Below are 27,318 nucleotides of genomic sequence, written 5' to 3'. Positions count from 1 at the left end.
TCTCAAAAGAGGCAGAGGGAAAGCTGTTATTCTAATAGAAGGATGCAGCTATGGATCCTGAAGGGAAGTTGGTACTACATTGTGGTACTGTCATTGGACTAATAATCCAGAGTGCCAGATTAATGCTGTGGAGACATGGATATGAATCCCACCTTGGCAGATGGTGAAATGTGAATTGAGTGAATAAATCTGAAATTACAGGCTCATCAATGAGACCACCAAGCCATTAAAGTTCACCCCCCCTCCCAGAGTACATTCTGTGTCTTTACCACCCTCAGTGCATCCTCCAAACATTACTCAATATGGAGGATGCTGACTCATCAGCTGAAGGGGACAGGACAGTAGATGGTGATCAGTCGGAGGTTTCCTTGTCCATATTTGACTTGATGGCATGAGACTTCATGTAGTTTGGAGTCAGAGCCAAATATGCTACCATGTCAGGTGAGCCTGACGTATTGGTTGGGTGGTGGTATTTTATAGATTGCCTGGAAGGTATGATTCCATGAGATTGACTACTTCAGACTGTTGCCTGACTAATCTGTGGGACAGGCCCCAGGCGATAATAAGGAAGCCTGATAGATTGGTGCTTCCTAGTGTTGTGGTCAATGCTAGTCATATGTCTAGTTTCATTCCTTTTCTCAGACGCAGTAATAGCTTGATACAACTGAGCCTATGAGTGCCATTTCAGAGCATATTTAAGAGTTTAGGGATGCGAGTAAGTTCGACTAGGTGAGAATGGTGGAATTTCCTTCCCTCAAGGGAATTAGCATGGGTTTTACAACAATTATCAATAGACTTGGCATCATCCAGGGAAAAAAACAGTCAGCTAATTTGGCTCTGCATTCGCCACCTACAACACTCACTCCCTCCAGAGTCAAAAGACTGAAACAGCTGTGTGTACTATCTACAAGACACACTGCAGAAATTCACCAATGCATCTTCCTAACCGACAATCACTTTCACCCAGGAGGGCATGGACAGTAGATAATGGGGCCATCAGCCTCCGCAAGTTCCCTACCAAACCACACACCATCCTGACTTGGGAATATGTCATCGTTCCTCCAGCACCGCTGGAACTAAATCCTGGAACTCCTTCCTTAATGGCATGGTTCATCTACCGACAGCAGATGAACTGTAGCAATTCAGGGGGACAGCTCACCACCACTTTTCCAAGAGTATTTAGGGATAAGTAATAAGTGCTGACCCAGCCAATGATGCCCACATGCTGTGAATGAACAATGAACAGAAAAATTGCTGAAATGTTTGAAAGGTCAGCAGTTTGGTTTTTTTTTCTTGAATCTTTCACAAACAGTCAACAACTGATCCTAAACTTCATAAAATGAGTAACACCTCAAAATGGGCAGATGGTAATGAGTGTGAGAGAGCTGACCCCATTTCATGTCTTACCTGTGACTCTGGGTGTTTTCAGAGCGCTCCTGAGAGGCTGCCGCTGTGTGGAGCTGGATTGCTGGGAAGGACCAAATGGGGAACCAATCATCTACCACGGATACACACTCACCTCAAAGATCCTCTTCAAAGATGTCATCCGAACCATCCGGGATTATGCCTTCACGGTGAGTGCACAGGAATTAATCCTAGTGTCTGACGATTGGGATCATTCCCAGTCACTGGAATAATCCCGTTTTGTTGATTTGACAGAAACCATTTCTGTTAATGGGGAATCAAAAACGGGGTTTAACCTCAAACTAGATCAACCTGAGAAAGATGAGGAAACACATCTGCACAGAAAGTGTACTGCTTGGGAACACTCTATTCCAAAAGTCTGTAGATGTTTTTTGATTAGATTAGATTAGATTAGATTAGATTTTTCACCTAACCTGCACATTTTTGGACTGTGGGAGGAAACCGGAGCACCCGGAGGAAACCCACGCAGACACGGGGAGAATGTGCAAACTCCACACAGTCAGTCGCCTGAGTCGGGAATTGAACCCGGGTCTCTGGCGCTGTGAGGCAGCAGTGCTAACCACTGTGCCACCGTGCCGCCCACGAGTGTTCTGAGTGACTGAGGCTTTCAAGACAGTGTTAGACATATTAGGTGAGAGAAAAGAAGCTCAGGAGAGTTCATACAACCGTGGAGTTTACACCATCCCCTGCCACTGGGTTTGAAGAGTGGGGCTGGGGAACAGGTAAAATCCAGAGACTGGAGAATCCATCACTAACCTGCCCCTCCCCAGTTTGAAATTTTGTGGTTGATGGGAAAGGCCCTGTTTTGAGTCCACTGAGGGCCTGGTCCAGTGTTTAGCTGATCCTTTACTGCAGGGGCAAACGTGAGGTCTCTGCTTTGTGAGAAGGCCAGAAGCTGTAATTGCTCAGGTTGGGGTTGAACAGGGACAAGTTGAGGTAGAATCTGTTCTTGAGGGCCCCCTTGGCCCATCAGGGGCTTCTCCATCCCCATCACCGTTATCAAGGTTACGCTCTCCGAGACTCTAAAAGTCTGTTCCTGCCCCCTCACTGACAAACTCATCCCCTGGCTGCGACCCCCTCGCTAGCCCCAGGCATAACGATCAGTCCAGGCCCCTCCACACTGCGGAGTGGTGCAAGTGCCAGCCACCAGCACTAGTGGGAGTTTGGGACAGCGAGCTGCTGGACAATCCAATTGTGTAGCAGTGCTCCTGGGTGGGACCTTCTCCGGAGAAAAGGAGTAAATGTCTCACCTTGAAGTGTCATCGAAATCAGGGGCAGACTTTACCGTGGTGTATCAGAGAAGGGTGTGGAACCAAACTGACCTGTAAACTGTCCCCCTGTCACTGACCCAGGTCCCCGGATCCCCCTGTCCCTGACCCAGATCCCCGGATCCCCCTGTCCCTGACCCAAATCCCCGGGATCCCCCTGTCACTGACCCAGATCCCTGGGATACCTCAGGCCCCTGACGCTGTCCCTGCCTCTGTCCTCGCCATTCTGCTGGACTGGGGCCCGTGACCTCCCACGCTATGAGCGGGAGGATTGCAATCTCAGTCACCTGCTCAAAGGGAAGGAAACGATGGGGTGTTGGATCTGAATAAAAGCTATTTCCTGCATCAAAAAACTGTCGTGTAACTGCTGCCAGACAATTTAAACATTGCTTTTACTAAAAATAAAATTGGCTGCTGGCTATTTAAAATCTAAAATGCAGCCAGATATCTGTCACCTCCCCTTATAGGGGTAAGATGACCAAGCACTGCAGTCGGCCCAGCCAGTTCCCTAAGATATTAAATTATATTCTTGGATCCCAGTATCTATGTAACTGGGCCTGACTCTGAAACAGGGAGGATTTGGGGACCCAGTCACATTATTGATGTTGACAGATGGTGAGCTTATCAGCCTCCTGCTGAAACCATTGCCATTCTGTTAACACCAGACAGAGGGGTCTGTGTTGGGCACAGTGTGCACTGCACAGTCACAGACCATTGTACAGTCATACACTCCCACTCTATAGTCATACCCCCAATGTACAGTCATGCACTCCCACTCTACAGTCAGCCTCCCACTATACAGTCACAACACTCCCACCCCACAATCACACCCAATGTATAGTGACACCTGCCACACAGTCACACCCTCTGTACAGCCACACACCCACTATACAGTTACACACCACTGAACAGTCTCACACTACTGTATAATCATGCACCAGTGTACTGTCACACCCACTGTACTATCACACACATTTGTACAGTCACACAGCACTGTACTGTCACACCCATTATACAGTCACACACCACTGTACTGTCACACCCATTATACAGTCACACACCACTGTACAGTCAAACACATCTTTCAATTACACTCTCAAAGTAAACACCTATGATACAAACTCACTGTATGATCATATCTACTGTACACACTCATTGTACAATCACACACCCATAAAGGCATACAGCATGGAAACTGACCCTTTACCCCACTTTTCCATGCTGACCGTGTTTCCAAACCTGAACTAAACCCACTGTAAATACCTACTGTTTGCACTCACTCTACAATCATGTGCCCAAAGTACACCCGACTGTACACACACACAGTACACACAAACTGTGCAACCACATGTACGTATCCACTGCACAGTCAGACCCATTGTAGAACTACACATCCACTGTACAATCAGATGTTTATTGTACTGAATAATTGGAAGATCCAATTATACCAATTAAGCAAAGTTGCTAAAGGCAGAAATGAAATGCAAAAAAAAATTTGTTTATCACAGAGAATGAGAATCAACAGCTTTTAATGGAGCCATTTCCTGTCCTGGAGTATAACCAAATTTCTGATGTCTCTTGTTAAATTTATTTGCCGAATAAACATTCAGAGTTTGTGGGCCTCAGGAATCAGGTAATTCCTAAACATTCAGTGTTTTGCAGAGTTGCCTATGGTTGGGTGATGTCTGGGATCCTCTTGAATTATCTCCCCAGGTCTCTTTGTATCCCGTCATACTGTCCCTGGAGAATCACTGTGGAGTGGAACAGCAAACCGTCATGGCCCGGCATTTAAAGGAAATTCTCGGGGAAATGCTGATCACTGCCCCACTCGATGGCAAGGTCCTGAGTGAACTTCCGTCACCCGAGGTAACTGTGTGACCTTTCACTTTGGCATTGCTCTCTGTGTAATGGCCTTGAAAGGGGAAAGTGAAAGCTGAGCGGAACTGTTACTGAGCTAATAATCTAGGGAGAGAGTGAACACTGCAGATGCTGGAGATCAGAGTCGAGAGTGTGGTGCTGGAAAAGCACAGCAGCTCAGCCAGCATCCCAGGAGCAGGAGAATCAATGCCCGATGAAGGGCTTATGCCCGAAACGTGGATTCTCCTGCTCCTCGGAGACTAGTAATTTAGGGACCCAGGTTCAAATCTGTATCCAAAACATTTGGAATGAATGGTGTTGATTGACGTAAAAACCCATCTGGTTCACTAACACCTTTTGGGGAAGGAAATTTATTGTCCTTATCTATCTCACCTGTGATCCAGACAACAATGTAGAGTTTTAACCGCTACTTTGTCATACAACAAGGAAACAGACCCTTCGGTCCATGCTGACCATCATCCCAATCTAAACTAGTCTCACCTGCTTGGTCCTGGCCTATATCCCTCCAAACCTTGCCTATTATTGTATCCATCCAAATATCTTTTAAACATTGTAATTGTACCCGCATCCACCACTTCCTCAGGAAGTTCATTCCAAACTTTAACCACCCCCTGTGTAAAATTTTTGCCTCTTATGTCTTTTTTAAATCTCTCTCCTTACAAATGTGCCCCTATTCTTGAAATTCCCCATCTTAGGGAAAAGGTAACTCCCATCAACGCTATCTATACCTCTCATTATTTTATAAACTTCTGTCACGTCACCTTTCAACCTCCTATGCTCCAGTGAAAAAGTCCCAGCCTATCCAGCCTTTCTTTATAACTCAAACTTTCCATACCCAGCAACATCCTGGTAAATCTCTTCTGAACCCTTTCCAGCTTAATAATATTCTTCCTATAACTGGGTGACCAGAAGTGGACACAGTAATCCAGATGAGGCCTCACCAATGTTCTGTACAACCTCAACATAATGTCCCAACTCCTATACTCAAAGGACCGAGCAATGAAGGCAAGCGTGCGAAACACTGTGTTAACCATCCTGTCTATATCCTGATTTTGAAGGAGAGTAAATTCACAGTTTACTCCAGTTACAATTCGTGGCATTGGAGAACCACAGGCTGGAGTGAACACTTCAGATGGGACTGCAGCTCAACAAAGCATGCAAGGTCACTTGGTACATGCTGCACAAATTTATCAGTTGGAAAGAGGAATCCATTTCCACAGCACGTGGTCTGCAGAGGTTCAAGAAGGCAACTCAACACCCCTTTTTCCTCCAGGGTATGCAATAGTAGCTGGTCCAGCCAGAAACGCACAGAGCTGGTGAGTGAATGAAAAAAGAAACAATTGGACATCTCTTTCAATGAACCAGCACAGACAGAAGCCGGTTTCTGTGCTCCTTTGAATTCTGAGATTCCTGAATCTGCTTCCTGGTTGACACACTGTCAGTCACAGATATATAGCCTTGATGAGAATAATTCAGACGCGGTGCAGCAGACAATGGGTGGCACGGTGGCTCAGTGGTTAGCACTGCTGCCTCACAGCACCAGGGACCCAGGTTTGATTCCAGCCTCAGGCGACTGTCTGTGTGGAGTTTGCATGTTCTCCCCGTGTCTATGTGGGTTTCCTCCGGGTGCTCTGGTTTCCTCCCAGAGTCCAAAGATGTGCAGGCCAGGTGAATTGACCATGTTAAATTGCCCATAATGTTAGGTGCATTAGTCAGAAGGAAAATGGGTCTGGGTGGGTTGCTCTTCGGAGGGTCGGTGTGGACTGGTTGGGCCAAAGGGCCTGTTTCCACACTGTAGGGAATCTAACCAATCAGACAGATCAAACAGTGCACAGGAACTGATTGGTTCACTCAATGCCTACGATTTGTGGGAACCACATTGCGATTGCTGGGCTATTTAACGAAAATATTTCAGACAGCTAACTCTGCAAATTCCATCATGATGACTCTAACCTGAACTTCTATTCAAGTGGCAATAGCGTGCACAGGAATGAAACATTATATTTCCACCATTCCACTCTCAGCTAGAATATGACTAAGTTTCAGCTTACACACTGCGTAGCACCTCTGAAATGGGTGAAATATTAAACCAGTGACTTGTACCAGATTTCCATTAAAAGACTTCAGTCAGTTCACTCTTCCCCCATATCTCAAGGCATACAAGGACCACAGAGTCTTAGACCCTTCAGTCCAACTCATCCATGCCGACCAGATATCCGAACCTAATCTAGCCCCATTTGCCAGCACTTGGCCCATAAATCCTTCCTATTCATGTCTCCATCCAGATGCCTTTTAAATGTTGTAATTGTACCAGCCTCTACCACTTCCTCTGGCAGTTTGTTCTGTACACGCACCACCCTCTGTGTGAAAAATTTGCCCCTAGGTCCCTTTTAAATCTTTCCCCTCTCACCCTAAACCTATGCCCTCTAGTTCTGGACTCCCCCCACCCCAGGGAAAAGGCTTTGTTTATTTACTCCTCATGGTTTCATAAATGGAGAAAGTGAGGTCTGCAGATGCTGGAGATCAGAGCTGAAAATGTGTTGCTGGAAAAGCGCAGCAGGTCAGGCAGCATCCAGGGAACAGGAGAATCGACGTTTCGGGCATAAGCCTTTCTTCAGGAATGAGCCTCATTCCTGAAGAAGGGCTTATGCCCGAAACGTCGATTCTCCTGTTCCCTGGATGCTGCCTGACCTGCTGCGCTTTTCCAGCAACACATTTTCAGCTATGGTTTCATAAATCCCTATTAAGGTCACCGGATTGTGCACTGGTGTTCTTCAGGGCAGTAATAGGATGGTCACTGGTGTCACGCAGTTACCCAAGAGAGGGCATAGTAAGGTCAGTGTTCCTGCTCCTTGCTGGGCTGCAGTTCCATTGGTGCCCTCCCTGACACTCAGACCTTGGCCAGTCCTAATGTAAGGCTCAAGACCAGACTCTTTAGTAAAGCCAAAAGAAAAAATGTTGGAAAATCTCAGCAGGTCTGGCAGTATCTGTAAGGAGAGAAAAGAGCTGATGTTTCGAGTCTAACTGACCCTTTGTCCGCTTTGCCAGACCTGCTGAGATTTCCCAGCATTTTCTCTTTTGGTTTCAGATTCCAGCATCCGCAGTAATTTGCTTTTATTTTTAAGTAAAGCCCCTCCTTATTTTAATAGATTGTTTGACTGATTATCCAAATGGGTAATAAAGGGCTTGTTTGGCCTGGATGGGTAATGGGATGTATGTTGGTGAGGAGTGAAGTGGAGTAGTGGGGGGGGTGCTGGAGGAGGAGGAGGTGGCGAATATGATGGGTCATTTAGAACTGAAGGGTTCATGTGCTGTGGGGCTGTACGTGTCCGATAGAAACATGGTACTGCAAATGTTTCATTAACCAGGTAGATCAAATATTCGGGATGATCAAGAGGGATACATAAATGCAGCAAACCCTGACCAAGTGAAGGTTTCAGACATCAACATCCCTCCAAAAGCCTCCATAAAAACATCAGCACACCTCCTAAAATCAATATAAAAACACACAGTAAGTAATAGAATCCTAATGCAGGGGGTATACAAAAACTGTTTATTTCCAGCAATACTTGGACATTACTGCAGATTGAGGTAATTATTATTTTTGCCAGTTTATCCAGCGTGCTGGTTAATAAGGTTAATAAAGTTTGCTGTAAAAGGAAATGGGAACAGGCCATTCACCCCTTCGAGCCTGTTGTGTCACTCAATATCATCGGACCCTGTTCCACTTTCCTTTTATCCCTTTGGCTGTAAGAACGATCCCTAATTCCTTGAAATCATTCACTGTTCTGGCCTCACTCACTTTCTGTTGCAAAGAATTCCATAGGCTCACCACTCTGGGTGAAGAAATTTCTCCTCACTCTGGGTGAAGAAATTAATCCTAAACAGTCTACAGATTTTGGATTTCCCAGTGATTGGGAACATCCTTCCTGTGTTTAACCTGTCTAATCCTGATAGAGCTTTATAGGTTCCTATGAAACCCTGTCTCATTTTTCCAAACCAGTGAAGGTAGTCCTACCCAATCCAGTCTGGTCTATGTATGTCAGTCCTGCCAACCATAGGTATCAGTCTGGTCAGCCTTCGCTGCACTCCCTCCATAGCCAAAACATTCTTCCTCAGATGAGTGGTCCAAAACTGCACATAATACTCCAGCCGTGGTCTCACCAAAGCCCTAGGAGAAAGTGAGGACTGCAGATGCAGGAGATCAGAGTCGAGAGTGTGTTACTGGAAAAGCACAGCAGGTCAGGCAGCAGCTGAGGAACAGGAGAATCAACGTTTTGGGCATAAGCCTGATGATTCCTGATGAAGGGCTTATGTCTGAAATGTCGATTCTCCTGCTCCTCGGTTGCTGCCTGACCAGCTGTGCTTTTCCAGCAGCACACTCTCGACTGTCAGCAAGGCCCTGTATAGTTGCAGTGAGGAGTCTCACAGGCTGGACCACTTGATTTGAATGTCAGGAGAGGGTTCCTAGACTACACAGTATCTCATGGGGTCCATTCTGAAAGTATTTCCGTGCAATGATCCAGGCTTCAACAAAGGGTCAACTGTGTAGAAAAGAAAGTAATTAATCCTTTTGAAGGCTAACTACCATATCCTCTGTGAAAGTGTGAAATAATTTTCCTTGTATTTCCTTTGGCCCTGTCAGTGTGTTGGTGAATGAAGTTTTAGGAGAATTGACTGTAAGACATGGCATGGTTTAAGTCTGGCAGGGTGTCTCCGCTGATCTCCACTGGTATGGGCACCAACCCAAGTATTTAAATAACATCACTGCCCACGTTCACTTACAACTCTAGGAAACATCCTGGGAAGGTGGATAAAATGGCTAAGGAGGCATATGGTATACTTGACCAATGTGTATACTCTAAGTGCAGGGAGGTTATGCTGGGACTGTGTAAAATGTTGGTTAGGTCACAGTTAGAGTGTTGTGTGCTGTTCTGGAATCCTCGTTATAGGAGGGTGCAGAGGAGATTCACTGGATGTTGCCTGGGCTGGAGAGTATCAGTGATAAAGAGAGATAGGACAGACTGGGATTGTTTTCCTTGGAGCAGAGGAGATTGAGAGGGAATGTATTAGAGATGTGTAAAATAATGAGGGGCAGAGATAAGGCAGACAGGAAAACTCCTTGATGGAGGACTCATTGACCGGGCAAAGGGCAGGACATTTAGAGAAAATGTGAGGAAAAACTTTTTCATCCAGAGGATGGGAATGTGGAATTCAACAGGTGGTCGAGGCAGTAACACTCATATCATTTAAAAAATATTTTTAATGGGCATTTACAATGGCAAGGCATACAAGGCAATGACACAAGTGTTGGAAAATGGAATTAGAATAGTTAGGTGGTTGTTCTTGATCGATGCCAATGTGACGGGCCGAAGGGCCTTTCTCTGTGCTGTCTCTGATTGGAAGACCACTGTCACAGGAGCACAGGAAGCTCGAGAACAAAGAGGGCCAAGGTGAGGAGTGGCAGCTCCTGCTAAATCCTCCCCCCTTCGCATCTGATGCCATAATTGTACTGGGGCCAGACCTACCTATGCCACATGGGGCCGTGATGCTGAGGAGGAGGGTCTGTTGGTCTGAGGGTCAATCAATAGTAAAAAGCACCCAAGCTGTTTAACGTTGGAACACAGTCCATTTAATCGTGATGACCAAGCCATTTCATCGTGGGGCAAAGAGTCTGATAGGTTCTCCCAGGAACCCATTAAAAAAAATCTTTTGTCACTGCTCCAGATAAGAACAGGTAGTTATTTCCAGTGTCCCAGCCAGCATCACTAATCCAAGTTCTACCTGCATAAAGACATTTTATCAACATTTTGAGCCTTCCACCCACCAGGACAATTCACAAGAAATCCCACAGTAAAGAGAAACAACACCTTATACTTTGCGAGACGTGCTGATTAGTAGAGGCATTGCCATGGAAATATTTCAGGTCATCTGGCTGTTACCTCATTGCTAGTTGTGGGATCCTGCTGTGCTGAACTTATTGTTGTATTTCCCATATTATAACAGAGACAGCAATTCTAAGGCACAATAGAAATGTAAAGATGTCTGGTCATTAATCAGTTAAGCTAAATTGTTTAATTGTGAAAACTCATTGAATTGAGACTAGTGATCAAACTAGACTAGCATTTCCCAATTGACTCACAAAACTGATGTTAAGACCCACTTTAAGGCCCGATACATAGAACATAGAACAGTACAGCACAGCAGAAGCCATTCGGCCCTTAATGTTGTGCTGACCTTCTATCCTATTCTAAAATCAGACTAACCTACATACTCTTCATTGTACTATCTTCCATGTGCCAACCCAAAAGTCGCTTTAATGTCTCTGACTCTACTACCACTGCTGGCAGTGCATTCCACACACCTACCACTCTCTGAGTAAAGGACATACCTCTGACATCTTCCCTAAACCTTCCTCTAATCACCTTAAAATTATGGCCCCTTGTGAATGCCAAATAAAGTTGAACTGGAATAGAATTATTATCCCATTAATCCTGTGTAAATGAATTTGGTGAAATAGAGTCATAGAGATGTACAGCATGGAAACAGACCCTTCGGTCCAACCCGTCCATGCCGACCAGATATCCCAACCCAATCTAGTCCCATAATTTCTTTGCAGTAGGCATCAACTGTTGCCTACAGCATAGTATTCTGTTCTCAACTTTCATAACACCTATCCGAGCGTGCAGTTTGAACACACCTGCAACTTTCAATAGCTACAATCCTCTGACTTTCTTTTGCAGAAACTCAAAGGCAAAATACTGATAAAAGGGAAAAGGTTTGATATCTCTGGTCCCGCGGTGGATCAGGAGGAAACAGCAGAGGATGAAGAGGATGAGAGTATGAACAATGGAGAAAAAACCAAAAAGGTAACAAGATCTTTGGGCAGGACCACAGCTGGAGAGACCACGGATAATGATTACAGCTCCAAATAAGATGAGTTTAACTCTCACTCACCCTCTCATCAGTTATTTTGTAGTTTCTATAATAGTTAAATGGAATAGATATCCAGTTGGGTGTACCAGGTAACGATACAAAAGATCTGAATGAGGCATGTCCCCATAAGTGAAAAGCTCATTATTTTCCCAGTCAAGACAAAACATTGGTTTGGGCAGATTTAGGGGAGGCAGTATGTAATGGTGTTGTCAGTGAATTAATAATCAAGAGGCATAATCTAATGCTTTGGGAAACATGGGTTCAAATCCTATCATGTCAGAATTTGAATTAGATAAAATATTTGAAATAAAAAGAAGTTGTTTGTCTAAAGCATCCATTTAGTTCATCAATATTCTTTAGGGAAGCAAACGTGCCGTGCTTACCTGGTCTGGTGTACATATGACTCCAGACCCACAGCAATATAACTGATTTTTAATCTCCATCTGAAATAGCATGCAGAGCCAATCAAATAGCAGCTTTTGGCAGCAATACTCTCTTCCTGCAGAAGAATCACAAAACATGGTTATTTGTCATGTGCGACCCTATCTACATTTACCTCAGTGGTAAGAGGGGCTTGGATACAGAAAATAACAGATGGTAGCTACTTGATAATCAGTGTGGAATGGTCCTACCATCACTGGTCAATTAATAGTTACAATCACAGCATATATGTGCTTCTGTGAGTGTGCATGTTTGAGTAAGAGTTCATGTATGTTGCATGTGAGGTGTATGTACATGTTTATGTGTTACAGGTGTTTGTGTGTGTATACATGCTTGTGAGCAGGAACATACTTTAGTAAGGATCTGAAGAGTTTGGGAAGAGTTCGGTGAAGATCTGTTTCCAGGGATGAAGATGTCACAGTTATGTGGCACGGCTGGGGAAGAGGGGATTGTTCTTATTAGAGAAGAAGCTCAAGAGGAGATTGGAGCAAGGTATTCAAAATCATGAAGAATCTGGACAAAGTAGAGAGGGAGAAACTGTTCCCATTGATGAGAAGACTGGGAACCAGAAGACACCAATATGATATGAAGGCAAAATAAAAGATGATGTGAGGACAAGGGTTTTTACACAATAAGTAGTAAGGATCACAAATGTAGAAAGCAACATAATCAAATTTACTGAATGCCCCCAAATATCTGACCTAATTACCATTATAAATTTCCAATTTTTATGGCATTTACCTTTAACACTGATCAGAACCACTCAAAAAATAAACATCAATAAACATGCAAGTGATTCTGCAAATTAGAAAGTAAACTTAACGATAAATATTTAATGCACCAAGAACAGCCATGTCCCTAGGCACCCCACAATTACACAATGTGCTCTCTGTTATTCACAGGGTATGTCAGGAAGATTGTAGGATTGCATTTATTTTTCATTAATGCAGCAAATTGAACTACATATGGTTCAACAGATTTCACTCTCAAGGTGAAATCTCGCAGGTATGTGGTTAACATCTATAAATCACACTTCTACAACCCCTCTCTCCCTCAGATCACAGCAGCGCTGGTGGTACAGCCAGATCCCAGTTTGTACTTTGATCATTCCTGGTAAAACACCTGACTTTAAAGTGTCTCTAAGCTATTCACAACGTCCCAGGTCTTGCCATTTTAGCTAGCTCACAAAGTGGCTTTTCGCCTCCTTTTTGCCAAACAGAAAACCTGACCTCTTTCCTGAGAGAGATTTGCACCCTCGCTCACAAAACATTCAATGGGTTTCTGTCCTTTCTTTAACTTTGTCTGCATTTGTGTGTGCTGATTTCCTTCTGCTACCAGCTGCCTCTTCTTTATGACAGTAGTTTCTTTGTCTCTTCTCTGAGTATAGCCACGTGCTGTTTCAGCTGTGGTACCACCTTCAGTTTAGGTCAAGGGTCACCACACCACATAGACCATTATTTCTTATTGTTGAAGAAAAAGAATCGACTTTTACAATTGATGCAGATTCTTAAGTAATTTCTTTCAAACATTTTCTAAAACAGTTACAGATTCCTTGGGCATTTTAAATAAGAGAAAGTATTCTAGAGCTGCTGAAGGAAGGCGGAGACGTGGGACTCACTAGTTGCTCCTGCAGAGAGCTGTAACAGATACGAGAGGCCGAGTGGCCTCTCATGTTGAAACTATTCAACTATTCTGATGTATGGTGCAAAGTATATGCATTTATATACCACCGTTCACAACCTAAGGGAAGTCCAGTTTTTTTACACCAATGAAATAGTTTTGAAATGTGGTCATTCTTAACAAAGTGGACTTAAAACAACCAAGACCCGAGAGAGCAGTGAGTTAAACACCCTTCCACCTATCTTTAGTGAGGCTAAGGGACAATTATGCGTCAGGACATCAGGGAGAATTTCCCTGCTCTTAGTTGAAGTGACACCCTAAAGATATTTAACACCATTCTGAGAAAGTAGACTGGGTCTCAGATAAGTTACTCATCCGAACTTTGAACCATAATCATTTGACGCCAAGCTGAAAGTGCCTCCCTTGAGCAGCAGCCAACACTGTAAAATGTCAGGGGAGGTGTGAGAAGTTGTCAGTAAGAGAAAAAAAAAATCCAGTAATCAATTATTACAGCTTGAGTTGAATTTCTGCATCTTTTCAGATATTTCCGTCAATTGACGAGGGACCCAGCCTAAGCCCTGTTCTTTTTAACATTGGCCTGGTATACATTTAGGAGCCTGGGTTATTTCTGTATCTGAGAAAGTGCTCTGAAACATCCTCTGGAAATTGTTCTAGTCAGTAACCCTGCTGTGAATTATCTGCCCAAACTGGGAATGGTGTTTTTTTTGTGTGTGTGTGTGTGGAATGTTGATAATGAATAAGGTGTTGACCTTTAGTGATTCATGTGTTGTGTTTCTAAAAGCGTTTACTTTATTCCTGTTCTGGTTCCCCTCTGCAGAGTCTGCTTTCCCCGGAATAGGTCTGGCTTGTCTGATGTTCCCGTGAGATCCTAGTTCTGCCTGCCAGTCACTTGGGGACGAATAAATCTGCACAAATGTCAGTCTGAAAAGCTTAGTTGTCCCTCTCTCGTAAACCTCCAGCAAAGCTAAGGGGAAAAGGGCAGGAGATTGTCACTAATTTAAACTGTTCCAAGAGCTACAAGGGACATGTGGGCTGGATGTCTTCTGTCTGTGACACCAAGGCTCTTGGTTCTGTGATTGTTCTCCCATCAGAGCATGGCTGCAAACAGACTGCCCCCTGGTGGATGGCACCATTCATTATTTTAAAGTATATGGGTGTCGCTGCTTGGGTCAGCATTTATTGACCATTCCTAATTACCGTGAAGAAGGTGGTAGTAATAATCACCTTGAATCCTTAAGGTGTAGGCACACCCACACTGCTATTAGGAACATAGTTCCAAGATTTCAACAAGATTTCAGAAAAGAAACAGCATTTTATTTTTCTTATAGAATCACCTGCAGTGTGGTAACAGGCCATTCGGCCCAACAAGTCCACACAGACTCTCTGAAGAGCATCCCACCCAGATTCCCCCCTTCTCCCACCCTTTCCCTGTAACCCTGCATTTCCCATAGCTAATCCACCTAACTTACACATCCCTGGACACTGCAGGCAATTTAGAACAGCCAATCCACCTAACCTGCACATATTTGGACTGTGGGAGGAAACTGGAGCACCCAGAGGAAACCCTTACAGGAGCTGGAGTTGTACTTGGCATGTAGGAACATGGTTGTGATTTCTGGAGTTAAGTCATCTCTGCTCCAGGACCTTTCTGCAGGGTTTCTTTACGGGAGAATGTGCAAACTCCACATATTTCCAAATCCAGATGGTGTGTGTTTTTGGGGAGAATTTGTAGGCAAATATGTTCCCATTTATCTGCTGCCCTTGTTCTTCCAGGTGGTAGAGATTGTGAATTTAGAAGGGGTCTCGGTGAATATCTGCCATGTAACTTGAACTGCACTTATCCAGGCAAATGGGAAATATTCCATCAAACTCCCAGCTCGTACTTTGTAGATGTTACTAAGGAGATGGGAGATAAGTTACTCACCACAGGATTCCTTGAGTCTGACCTGCTCTTGCAGCCACTATATTTATGTGGCCAGTCCAGTTCAGTTTTTGCTCAGTGGATTCAGTGACAGCAATGCTATTAAATGTCCAGTGGAGATATTTGGATTCTCTTGTTGGAGATGGTCATTGCTTGGCATTTGTGTAGCACAAATGTTACTTGCCACTTGTCAGTCCAGGCTTGGATATTGTCCAGGTCTTGTTGCATTTGAACATGGACTGCTTCAGTATCTGAGGAGTCGCAAATGCTGATGGACATTGTGCAATCATCAGTGCCCGCTTTGACCTAATTCTGGAGGGAAGGTCATTGATGAAGCAGCTGAACATGGTTGGGTCTAGGATGCTTCTCTGAGGAACTCTTGCAGTTCTGGGGCTGAAATGACTTATCGCCAGAAATCACAACCATGTCCCTACATGCCAAGTACAACTCCAACTCCTGGAGAGTCTTCCCCAATTTCAATTGATTCCAGTTTTGTTAGGGCTCCTTGATGCCACACTCATCAAATGGAGCTTTGATGTCAAGGATTGTCACTCTCCCTTCCCCTCTGGAACTCAGCTCGTTTGTCCATGTTTGAACCAAGGCTGTAAGAAGGTCAGGAGCTGAGTGACCCTGGTGGAACCCACTCTGAGCAGGTTATTGCTGAGCAGGTGCTGCTCAATAGCACTGTTAATGACACCTTCCACCACTATACTCATAATCGAAAGCAGACTGATGGAGCAGTAATTGGCTGGGTTGGATTTCTTCTGCTTTTTGTGTGCAGAACATACCTGGGCACCTTCCACATCCAGCTTGGAACAGCTTGATTAGGGGAGTGGCAATTACTGGAGCACAAGTCTCACGCCCGACCCCTGACTCCAGACCTGATCCAACTATCCCAGGCCTGACAGCCACCAGAGCCAATTTCTCCCATTCATCTTGACCTGCCCTAAATCACTTACCTTGCCACCTTGGCACCCAACACACTTGGCATCCAAACCTCTTCCCACTTGGTGGCCGACCCACATGGCACCCAATGCTGTACCCACCTGGTATCCTATCCCTTGCACACTACCCCTTCTTCAACAGGCACCCTTCCCAGCAGGGACCTACTTACCTTACTCCCTGATATCCCACCCATCTGGCACTCTACCCTTCCAGCAGCCTAACAGCACTCTTACCACCCATACATGCAGTTTGACAGCAGCTGCCCAAGTGGCTGTGAGTCTGTACCTTTAGATTGCAGAAGGTGGCAGCTGAGTGCTGTGAAAAGGGAGTTTGGTTTGCCTTCCTCTTCCTCTGTGCAAGAGAAGAACTGTCAGATCGGAACCATTTCGACAGGAGCCCCCACCGGATCGGAATGTGGAGCTCTCTGCTTGTGTAAAAATTGGCCAAGATTGACACTTCTCAGAAAATCCAGCCCCCATGTCAGGGGAGGGGCCAGGCAAATCTGGGTGTGAAAGTTTATTTAAACCAATACCAAAGCCCCAGCCTCAGTGTCCAGTCTCTGATTACTGTTAATCTATCTTCTCCCTTAAACTGGTGACTTGAAGGATTTAGGTGTCTGACCATCAACCAGTTTCTGGTTGAGATTATGCCGTTAAATGATCATCATTGTTTAAGATCCATCATTCCTTTATCAGAGACAGTCAGCTCCTTACTCTGAGTTGATTCAGAAGGAACCTATATTTATTTTGTGTCTTACTCCATCTAGGAAATCCTGAACTGTTTCACCAAAACAAGTTACTCTGAAGCATAGTTGCTAAACAGGTCCAAATAAAGACAGTCTGCACTGTTGTACAAGGTTGTAAAAGGGTTAATGTTGGAGACTGAATACCTCAACTTGATCTCCCCTCATTCTTCTAAATTCCAGAGAATATAGGCCTAAACTGTTCAATCTCTCTTCATTCTACAAACCCCTCGTCTCTGGGATCAATCTGGTGAACCCCCCCTGAACAACCTCCAATGCCATTACATCTTCCCTCAAATAGATCTTCTGCCTTGGGACCTCCAACTACACGGGATCAATGTGGATTTCACCAGTTTCCTCATTTCCCCTCTCGCCCGCCTTATCCCACCAGCTACCTTCCCCCCACCCCCACTCCCTCCCATTTATCTCCCAGCCCCTTTGGGCTACCCCCCTCATTCCCGATGAAGGTTTATGCTCAAAATATCGACTCTCCTGCTCCTCAGATGCAGCCTGACCGACTGTGCTTTTCCAGCACCCCACTGTTCAACTTTAAATCGTGTTCTAAAAGGTTCAAAGTGTGGCTGTCATTAACATTTGCAAATTCTACACTCCCGACTCTCAGTTGCAAACAAATAAAACTTTTCTTATCCCAGTCAAAATGGAGTGTGAAAACAAAGAGAGTCCAATGAAATACTTTGAGGAGTAAACATTGATCCTGGGCTGCAGTGTAATGAGGTTATAAACCTCACTTTTCACTGTTACCCACTCAGTGTGTGAGTGTGTAGCCTTGTTTGACTCTGAGCAAGGAGGTCAAAGGCCCCAGATTCTCCCCTTCCTTTGTGCTAGCTAATCTCAAACTGGACACTGCTGTACATCTTTGGGTCCCTGCACTATGCAGGATTCCTAAACAGCTTGACAGGGTAAATACTGAGAGGATCCAGGGCATAGCCTCAACATAAAGGGGGCACTGATTTAAGACTGAGATGAGGAGAAATTTCTTCTCTCAGAGGGTTGTGAGTCTTAGGAACTCCTTGCCTCAGGGAGCTGTGGGGGCAGCGTCTGCGTGTATACTTAAGGCTGAAATAACTCTTGATCAGTCGGGGAATCAGGATTATGGGGAAAGGACGGCAAAGTAAAAGTGAGGAGTCTTGGATCGGCTATGATCCTATTGAATGCCAGAACAGGCTTGAGGGGCCGAACGGCCTACTTCCACTCCTATTTCTTATGGTCTTCCCTGAATCATTATCCCCCTCTATTCCCACAGCAAGGTGATGTTCATGGTCACTCACTGTGAGCTAATTGGTCATTCACTCTGGGCTGATTGGATCTTCGTACAGTCACACTAGACATCCCATCAGATGTGATTTAAACTGGAAATTATTGGATCAGGTTCATTTTGATTTCATTTCCCCACATGCCATGTTTTCTGTCTCTGGGATTAGGCAACAATGGATATCAGGGATCTACTGGATGTTGATGATCTACTGGTGTAAGACACCTGGGTGACCAGGGTCCACTTGGTCCACTGAATGCTAGGGGTGTAGTAATCACCTGGGTGTCTGCAATCCACTGGTGTAAAGGATCTCCTGAGTGCCAGGGTTCTGCTGAGTTTCAGGGATCTGCTTGGTTTTGGGATCTGCTGGGTGTCAGGGATCTGTTTGGTATTGGGAATCTGCTGGGTGTCAGGGATCTGCTGAGTATTAGGGATCTGCTGGGTGTCAGGGATCTGCTGAGTATTGGGGAACTGCTGGGTGTCAGGGATCTGTTTGGTATTGGGAATCTGCTGGGTGTCAGGGATCTGCTGAGTATTGGGGATCTGTTGGGTGTCAAGGATTTGCTGAGTATTGAGGATGTGCTGGGTGTGGGGATCTGCTGGGTGAGAGGGATCTATTTTGTGTTGGGGATCTGGTGGGAGTCGGGTATCTGCTGGGTATGAGGGATCTGCTGGGTGCTCACTGCTCAATCTTTCTAACTAACTGTGGTGATTTTCAGGAGCTGGTGACGGAGCTGTCGAAGGAGCTGTCTGAGCTTGTGGTTTATTGTAAGGCTGTACGTTTCCACAGCTTCCAGTATGCAAGGGAGAAGGCATGTCCCTGTGAACTCTCATCCTTCTCTGAGAATAAGGCAAAGAAGCTGATCTGTGAGTTAGGTAAGATGAGACCACATGATTATCACGACAAAGCAGACCAAAAGCTGCAAATTTACAATAAACACTGAAGATAAAGAAATAGCAGTCTCGGCATCACTTGGAGAGAGAAGGAGAGTTATCAGTTCAGATCAATAACTCTGATTCAATTCAGAACAATGATAGACCTGGGAAGAGTTAGAAATATCAATGGTTTTAAGCAAGTGAAAGCAGGTAGAGTGAGAAGGAATAAAAGCCGGGGAGGTGAACTCACAGAACAAAGAAATTGCTGGTGTTGGACCAAAAGGAATGGCAGCTTGGAGGAGGTGTGAATGTCGACATGACAAACAGCTGCCATCATTGGGCCCCTTGCTGAGATATTTGTATTATCGATAGTCACAGGTGAAGTGCTGGAAGGTGCTGGAGGTTGGCCAATGTGGTGCCACTGTTTAAGAAGGGTGGTAAGGACAAGCCAGCGAACTACAGACCCGTGAGCCTGACCTCGGTGGTGGACAAGTTGTTGTGAGGGACAGGATGTACATGTATTTGGAAAGGCAAGGACTGATTAGGGATAGTCAACATGGCTTTGTGCGTGGGAAATCATGTCTCACAAACTTGATTGAGTTTTTTGAAGAAGTAACAAAGTGGATTGGTGAGGGCAGAGCAGTGGAGATGATCCATATGGACTTCAGTAAGGTGTTCGACAAAGTTCCCCACGGGAGACTGGTTAGCAAGGTTAAATCACATGGAGTATGGGGGAACTAGCCATTTGGATACAGAACTGGCTCAAAGGTGGAAGACAGAGGGTGGTGGTGGAGTGTTATTTTTCGGACTGAAAGCCTGTGACCAGTGGAGTGCCACAAGGATTGGTGCTGGGTCCACTACTTTTCGTCATTTATATAAATGATTTGGATGTTAACATAGGAGAAATAGTTAGAAAGTTTGCGGATGACACTAAAAGTGGAGGTGTAGTGGACAGTGAAGAAGGTTACCTCAGAGTACATCGGGATCTTGATCAGAGGGGCCAATGGGCTGAGGAGTGGCAGATGGAATTTAAATTGGATAATTGTGAGGTGCTGCATTTTGGAAAGGCAAATCAGGGCAGGACTTATATTCTTAATGATAAGGTCCTAGGGAGTGTTGGTGAACAAAGAGACCTTGGAGTGCAGGTTCATAGTTTCTTGAAAGTAGAGTCACAGGTTGGTGGGATAGTGAAGAAGGTGTTCGGTATGCTTTCCTTTATTGTTCAGTGCAGGAGGAGGCCATTCGGCCCTTCAAGCCTGCTCTGCCATTGATCATGATCATGGCTGATTGTTCAACTCAATAGCCTCATCCTGCTTTCTGCCCATAACTTTTGATCCCATTCACCCCAAGTGCTATATCTATCCACCTCTTGAATACATTCAATGTTTTGGCATCAACTACTTCCTGCGATAATGAATCCCACAGGCCAACCCACAGGAGATGTCTCCTCATCTCTGACCTAAACAGTCCACCCGAATCCTCAGACTGTGACCACTGGTTCTACACACACCCACCATCAGGAACATCCTCCCTCCATCTACCCTGTCTTGTCCTGTTGGAATTTTATAAGTCTCTATGAAGTCCCCTCTCACTCGTCTGAAGTCCAGTGAAAACAATGCTAACCTCATCAATCTCTGCTTGTACATCAGTCCCACCATCCCCGGAATCAGCCTGGGAAACCTTCACTGCACTCCCTCGAGAGCAAGAGCATCCTTCCTCAGAAATGGAGACCAAAACTGCTGACAATATTCTAGATGTGGCCCCACCAAGGCCCTGTATAACTGCAACAACACATCCCTGCGCCTGTATTCGAAACCTCTCACAATGAAAGACAACCTACCATTTGCCTTCTTTACTGTCTGCTGCACCTGCATGCTTGCCTTCAGCAAGTGGTGCACCCAGGTCCTTGAGATGTATTTGCAGGCGGTGGTGCTTCTATGTATCTGCTACAATTGTCCTTCCAGAGGGAAACAATCATGGGTTTGGTAGTTGCTGTCTAAGGACCTTTGATGAATTTCTGTAGTTCATCTTGTAGATAGTACACACTGCTGCTACTGAGCATCGGTTTTGGAGGGAGTGGATGCTTGTGGATGTGGTGCCAATCAAGTGGCTGCTTTGCCCTGGATGGTTGTGGAGTGTTATTGGAGCTGTCCAGGTACATGGGTTTCCAACCACCAATGCTCATTTCTGTGTCTTCTGAGGAATAAAGATCAAATCTGTTTTATAACAGAGAGGTGAGAGACCTGTATTGGTCAGAACAATGAAGATGAGATCAGGGAAGGTCAGGCGTGGTGATACAGAAAATTTCCTCCTGTCACTGATTATTCCTGCTATAATTGGGCTCAACAAACCAAACATTGAATAATGAACCTGAAAAGAGGAAGAAAATCAATCATCAAATTCCTGATATTCTGAGATGGTTAGATTACAATATATTTCATGTTTCACTGGAGATTGGCATTGTACCTCATTATCCATGGGCCCCTACCCTCCCTCTCTGTCCAATGGACTCTCACCCTCACTATCCAATGTGCTCTCATTCTCCCTCTCTATCCAATGAGATCTCATCCTCCCTCTCTACTGAGGGTGGCACGGTGGCTCAGTGGTTAGCATTGCAGTCTCACAGGACCAGGGACCCAGGTTCGATTCCAGCCTCAGGCAACTGTCTATCTGGCGTTTCCATGTTGTCCTTGTTGTTACCTGGTTTCCTCCGGATGCTCCAGTTTCCTCCCACAGTCCAAAGATGTGCAGGTTAGGTGAATTGGCCATGCTAAATTGCTCATAGTGTTAGGTGCATTAGTCAAGAGGGAAATGGGTCTGGGAGGGTTACTTTGTGGAGGTTCGGTGTGGACTTGTGGGACCCAGTAATCTGTTTCCACACTGTAGGGAATCTAATGCAATCTCTCTATCCAATGGACTCTCACTCTCTCTCTCTATCCAATGAGCTGTCAGCCTGCCTCTCTATCCAATCGACTCTCATCCACCTCTCTGTCCAGTCTAATCTCACTCTCCCTCTCTATCCAATCGACTGTCACCCTCCCTCTCTATCAATGGGATCTCACCCTCCCTCTCTACCTAATGGGCTCTCACTCTCCCCCTCTATCCAATGGGATCTCACTCTCCCCCTCTATCCAATGAGCTTTCACTCTCCCTCTCTATCCAATGAGCTTTCACTCTCCCCCTCTATCCAATGAGCTTTCACGCTCCCTCTCTATCCGATGGGGTCTGACGCTCCCTCTCTATCCAATGGGATCTCACTCTTCCTCTCTATCCAATGGGATCTCACGCTCCCTCTCTATCCAATGGGATCTCACTCTCCCCCCTCTATCCAATGGGATCTCACTCTTCCTCTCTATCCAATGAGCTTTCACGCTCCCTGTCTATCCAATGGGATCTCACGCTCCCTCTCTATCCAATGGGATCTCACTCTCCCCCCTCTATCCAATGGGATCTCACTCTTCCTCTCTATCCAATGAGCTTTTACTCTCCCTCTCTATCCAATCGGTTTTGACCCTTCCTCTCTATCCGATGGGTTCTCACCCTCCCTCTCTATCCAATGGAATCTGACCCTCTCTATCTAATGGGCTGTCACCCTTCCTGTCTATCCAATGGGCTCTTAGCCATCCCTGTCTATCCAATGAGCTCTCACTCTCCCTCTCTATCCAATGGGATCTCAACTTCTCTATCTAATGGGCTGTCACCCTTCCTGGCTACGTAAAAGTCTAGATTAGTGTGGTGCTGGAAAAGCACAGCCAGTCAGGCAGCATCCGAGAAGCAGGAAAATCGACCTTTTGGGCAGAAGCCCTTCATCAGGACTGACCTAATGGGCTGTCACCCTCCTTGTCTATACAATGGGCTTTTGCTCTCCTCTGTCCAGTGGGCTCTCACCTTCTCTATCCAATGGGCTCGCAGGCTGTCCTCTCAACACACTGTACTTTCTAGGCCATTCAGCCTTTACCAGCCCACCTCCAACCTGTTTGCATACAGTTAGCTGTTCAGCCTTCCCTGGCTGGTGAACACTGTCTGCTACACACTTTACTTAACCCAGTAATGGGCTCTTCAGCCTCTGTTCCCTGATGCAGTGGTTAACCTGTTCTTACCAATTCTCTGTTTGTTCTCCTTCCCCAGCGAGCAACTCAGTGCCTCAAAGAAATTTGAGAAAACAGAGATACCTACAATACAGGAAATGAGCAAGGGGAGAGGGCTGGGTGGTAGGAATGACAGCAGTGGGGAATGATACTCACACTGTCTTACTGGCAAGTTTCCAGAGACATAACTACACAGTGAGAACTGATTCTTTGTTGTTGTGTTCCTCTGCAGAAATGATTAAATGTCTTTATTTTTCAGGAGCCTCCTTTGTTTGTTACAACACACTGCAGCTGTCCAGGATCTATCCCACGGGCTCTCGTTTTGACTCATCCAACTACAACCCTCAGGAGATGTGGAATGCAGGATGTCAGCTGGGTGAGTCCCTCTCAGACCTGACTCACTCCTACACAATAACAGAGGATTCACCCAAACAAAAACAAAGATCTAGGTTTTAATCAATTTAATTATTAGAAAATAAGGGAAATCCGCTTACTGAATGAGCATTAAACTGTATCAGCAAACCCGAATTTGCCAGATGTAGGTTAACTCAAAAAGCTTAGTGTTTCAAAATAATAAAGATTTGCATCACATAGGACTTTTCATGACCACGGAACATCTTAAATTGTCTTCAATCCAGTTAAGAGAGCACAGGTTTAGGGTGAAAGGGGAAAGATTTAAAAGGAACCCAAATGGCAACTTTTTCACACAGAGGGTGGTGCGTGTATGGAATGAGCTGCCAGAGGATGTGGTGGAGTCTGGGACAACTATAGCATTTAAAAGGCATCTGGGTGAGTATATGAATAGGGAGGGTTTAGAGGGATATGGCCAAGTGCTGGAAAATGGGACTAGATTAGTTTAGGATATCTGGTCGGCATGGACAAGTTGGACTGAAGGGTCTGCTTCTGTGCTGTATATCTCGATGACTCTATGTCTCTATGTACTTTAAAGTGTAGTCATTGTTGTGATATAGGAAATGGATCAGTTCACACACAGCAAGCTCCCACAGTCCCATGATAATTAACAGATAATCTGTTTCTGCGATGTTAATTCAGAGTTACATATTGGCCAGGGTGGTAAATGAGGTCCAAGTCAATGTGTTTGTTGATAGAATTCCGGTTGGAATGCCATGATTCGAAGTATTCTCGTGCATGTCTCTGTTTGGCTTGTCCTAGGATGGATGCGTTGTCCCAGTCAAAGTGGTGTCCTTCTTCATCTGTACGTAAGGATGGGACAACACATCCATCCTAGGACAAGCCAAACAGAGACATGCGAGAATTCCTCGAAGCATGGCATTCCAACCGGAAATCTATCTACAAACACATCGACTTGCACCCCATTTATCACCCTCAGAAAAAGAACAGGAACTGACATCACCACAGGAATTGACATCACCAACCCAAGGAAACCTCAAAACATAAATGGAAGGCAGGTCACTAACACCAGTGCTTCACCAGAGGCTCACTGATGATGTTACCTAGTATAGTGATGAAACATCTGAAAAATTAATTTGCCAGCTCAGCGAACAAACCTATATATACAGCACCTCAGCCTGAGCTACAAATCTCCCCTAAACTCTTTAATACGACCTCCACCTCGAGCATGCTCAAGGATTGTCTCTCCACAGCCCAATGGGAAAGAGAGTTCCAGGGAGTCACTGCCCTCTGAGAGGAGAGGATCCCCTTCACCTCAATCCTAAATGGCCTGCTCCTTATTTGGAGACCGTGGCTGGTTCAATGCCCTGCTGTTCCTGGCCAAGGAAGCATTCTTCCTTCATCTGTGCTGTTGAGACATGGATATGCTTCGAAGGAATGAATCAGATGTTTGGCTGTTTTAATTGGTTGTGTTATTGGGTATGAGTCAGATAGAATGGAGGAGGCCACTCAACCCCTCAGGTATCTTCAGTCAGATCATGACTAATCTGTATCCTAACTTTTCCACTCACTTTCGCTTCATATCCCTTAACATCCTTGCTTAGTATTAAAATCCCAATTGATGGTCAAGTTAGATCCCAGAGTAAACATAGATCATGTGTTTATGTATTTAGTTGTGTTTAGTTAGATAAACTGGCGGTTAATCACTGAGATCTTTGCCAGGTTTGGAGGATTTGAGCTACAGGGAGAGACTGAACAGGCTGGGGCTGTTTCCCTGGAGCGTTGGAGGCTGAGGGGTGACCTTATAGAGGTTTACAAAATCATAGAACAATACAGCGCAGAACAGGCCCTTCGGCCCTCGATGTTGCGCCGACCTGTGAACTATTCTCAGCTCATCCCCCTATACTATCCCAAAATCATCCATGTGCTTATCTAAGGATTGTTTAAATCTCCCTAATGTGACTGAGTTAACTACCTTAGCAGGTAGAGCATTCCATGCCCTTACCACTCTCTGCACAAAGAATTTGCCTCTGACATCTGTCTACAATCTATCACCCCTCAATTTGTAGTTATGCCCTCTCGTACAAGCTGACGGCATCATCCTAGCAAAAAGTCTTTCACTGTCAATCCTATCTAATCCTCTGATCATCTCGCATGTCTCTATTAAATCCCCCCTTAGCCTTCTTCTTTCCAATGAGAACAGACCCAAGTCTCTCAGCTCAGCCTTTCCTCATAAGACCTTCCCTCCAGACCAGGCAACATCCTGGTAAATCTCTTCTGTACCCTTTCCAATACTTCCACATCCTTCCTGTAGTGAGGCGACCAGAACTGTACATAATATTCCAAGTGTGCTGCACCAGCATTTTGTATAGTTGCAGCATGATATTGCAGTTCCAGAACTCAATCCTACCAATGAAACCTAACACACCATATGCCGCCTTAACAGCAATGTCCACCTGGGAGGCAAGTTTCAGGGATCTATGTACATTGACTCCAAGATCCCTCTGCACATCCACACTACCAAGAATCTTTCCATTGACCCAGTACTCTGCCTTCCTGTTATTCTTCCCAAAGTGCATCACCTCACATTTAGCTGCATTGAACTCCATTTGCCACCTCTCAGCCCAATTCTGCAGTTTATCCAAGTCCCCCTACAACCTGTAACATTCTTCCAAACTGTCCACTACTCCACTGACTTTAGTGTCATCTGCAAATTTACTAATCCATCCACCTATGCCTGCGTCCTAAGTCATTTATAAAAATGACAAACAGCAGTGGTCCCAAAACAAATCCTGTGGCACACCACTAGTAACTGGACTCCAGGCTAAATATTTTCCATCAACCAGCACTCACTGCCTTCTTTCAGAAAGCCAGTTTCTAATCCAAACTGCTAAATCACCCTCAATCCCATGCCTCTACATTTTCTCCATCAGCCTACCATGTGTAACCTTATCAAAGGCTTTACTGAAGTCCAAGTATACCACGTCAACTGCCCTACCCTCGTCTACATGCTTGGTCACCTTCTCAAAAAACTCAATGAGGTTTGTGCGACACGACCTGCCCTTGACGAAACCATGACGAAATCAAATTATTGCTTGCTAGATGATTATAAATCTTATCTCTTATAATCCCTTCCAAAACCTTTCCAACAACAGAGGTAAGGCTTACTGGTCTATAATTACCTGTGTCATCTCTACTGTCCTCCTTGAACAAGGGCACAACATTTGCAATCCTCCAGTCCTCTGGTACTAAACCTGTAGACAATGACGACTCAAATATCAAAGCTAAAGGCTCTGCTATCTCCTCCCCAGATTCCCAGAGAATCCTCGGATAAATCCCATCTGGCCCAGGGAACTTGTCTACTTTCAGTCCTTCTAGAATTGATAACACCTGTTCATAACTAACCTCGATCCTTTCTAGTCTAATATCTCGTATCTCATTCTTCTCCTCTACAATATTCTTCTTTTCCTGAGTGAAAACTGATGAGAAATGTTCGTTTAGCACCTCTCCGA

General features: G+C 45.1%; 1 protein-coding gene across 1 annotated transcript in view; it reads left to right on the top strand.

Annotated features, from left to right (window-relative positions):
- LOC122540038 (1-phosphatidylinositol 4,5-bisphosphate phosphodiesterase delta-3-like) overlaps window positions 1-27,318 on the top strand; it is a 166,300-nt gene that overhangs the window by 129,352 nt on the left and 9,630 nt on the right. The window contains exons 7-11 of the mRNA XM_043675361.1: window positions 1,430-1,574; window positions 4,407-4,559; window positions 11,315-11,440; window positions 19,190-19,346; window positions 23,694-23,810. Of these exons, the coding sequence (XP_043531296.1) occupies window positions 1,430-1,574; window positions 4,407-4,559; window positions 11,315-11,440; window positions 19,190-19,346; window positions 23,694-23,810 (698 nt within the window). The remainder of the gene's footprint in view (window positions 1-1,429; window positions 1,575-4,406; window positions 4,560-11,314; window positions 11,441-19,189; window positions 19,347-23,693; window positions 23,811-27,318) is intronic.

The sequence above is a fragment of the Chiloscyllium plagiosum genome, chromosome 33 (genome assembly GCF_004010195.1).
Source record: "Chiloscyllium plagiosum isolate BGI_BamShark_2017 chromosome 33, ASM401019v2, whole genome shotgun sequence".
NCBI lineage: Eukaryota > Metazoa > Chordata > Chondrichthyes > Orectolobiformes > Hemiscylliidae > Chiloscyllium > Chiloscyllium plagiosum.
This window is presented reverse-complemented; position numbering and strand designations above follow the sequence as displayed.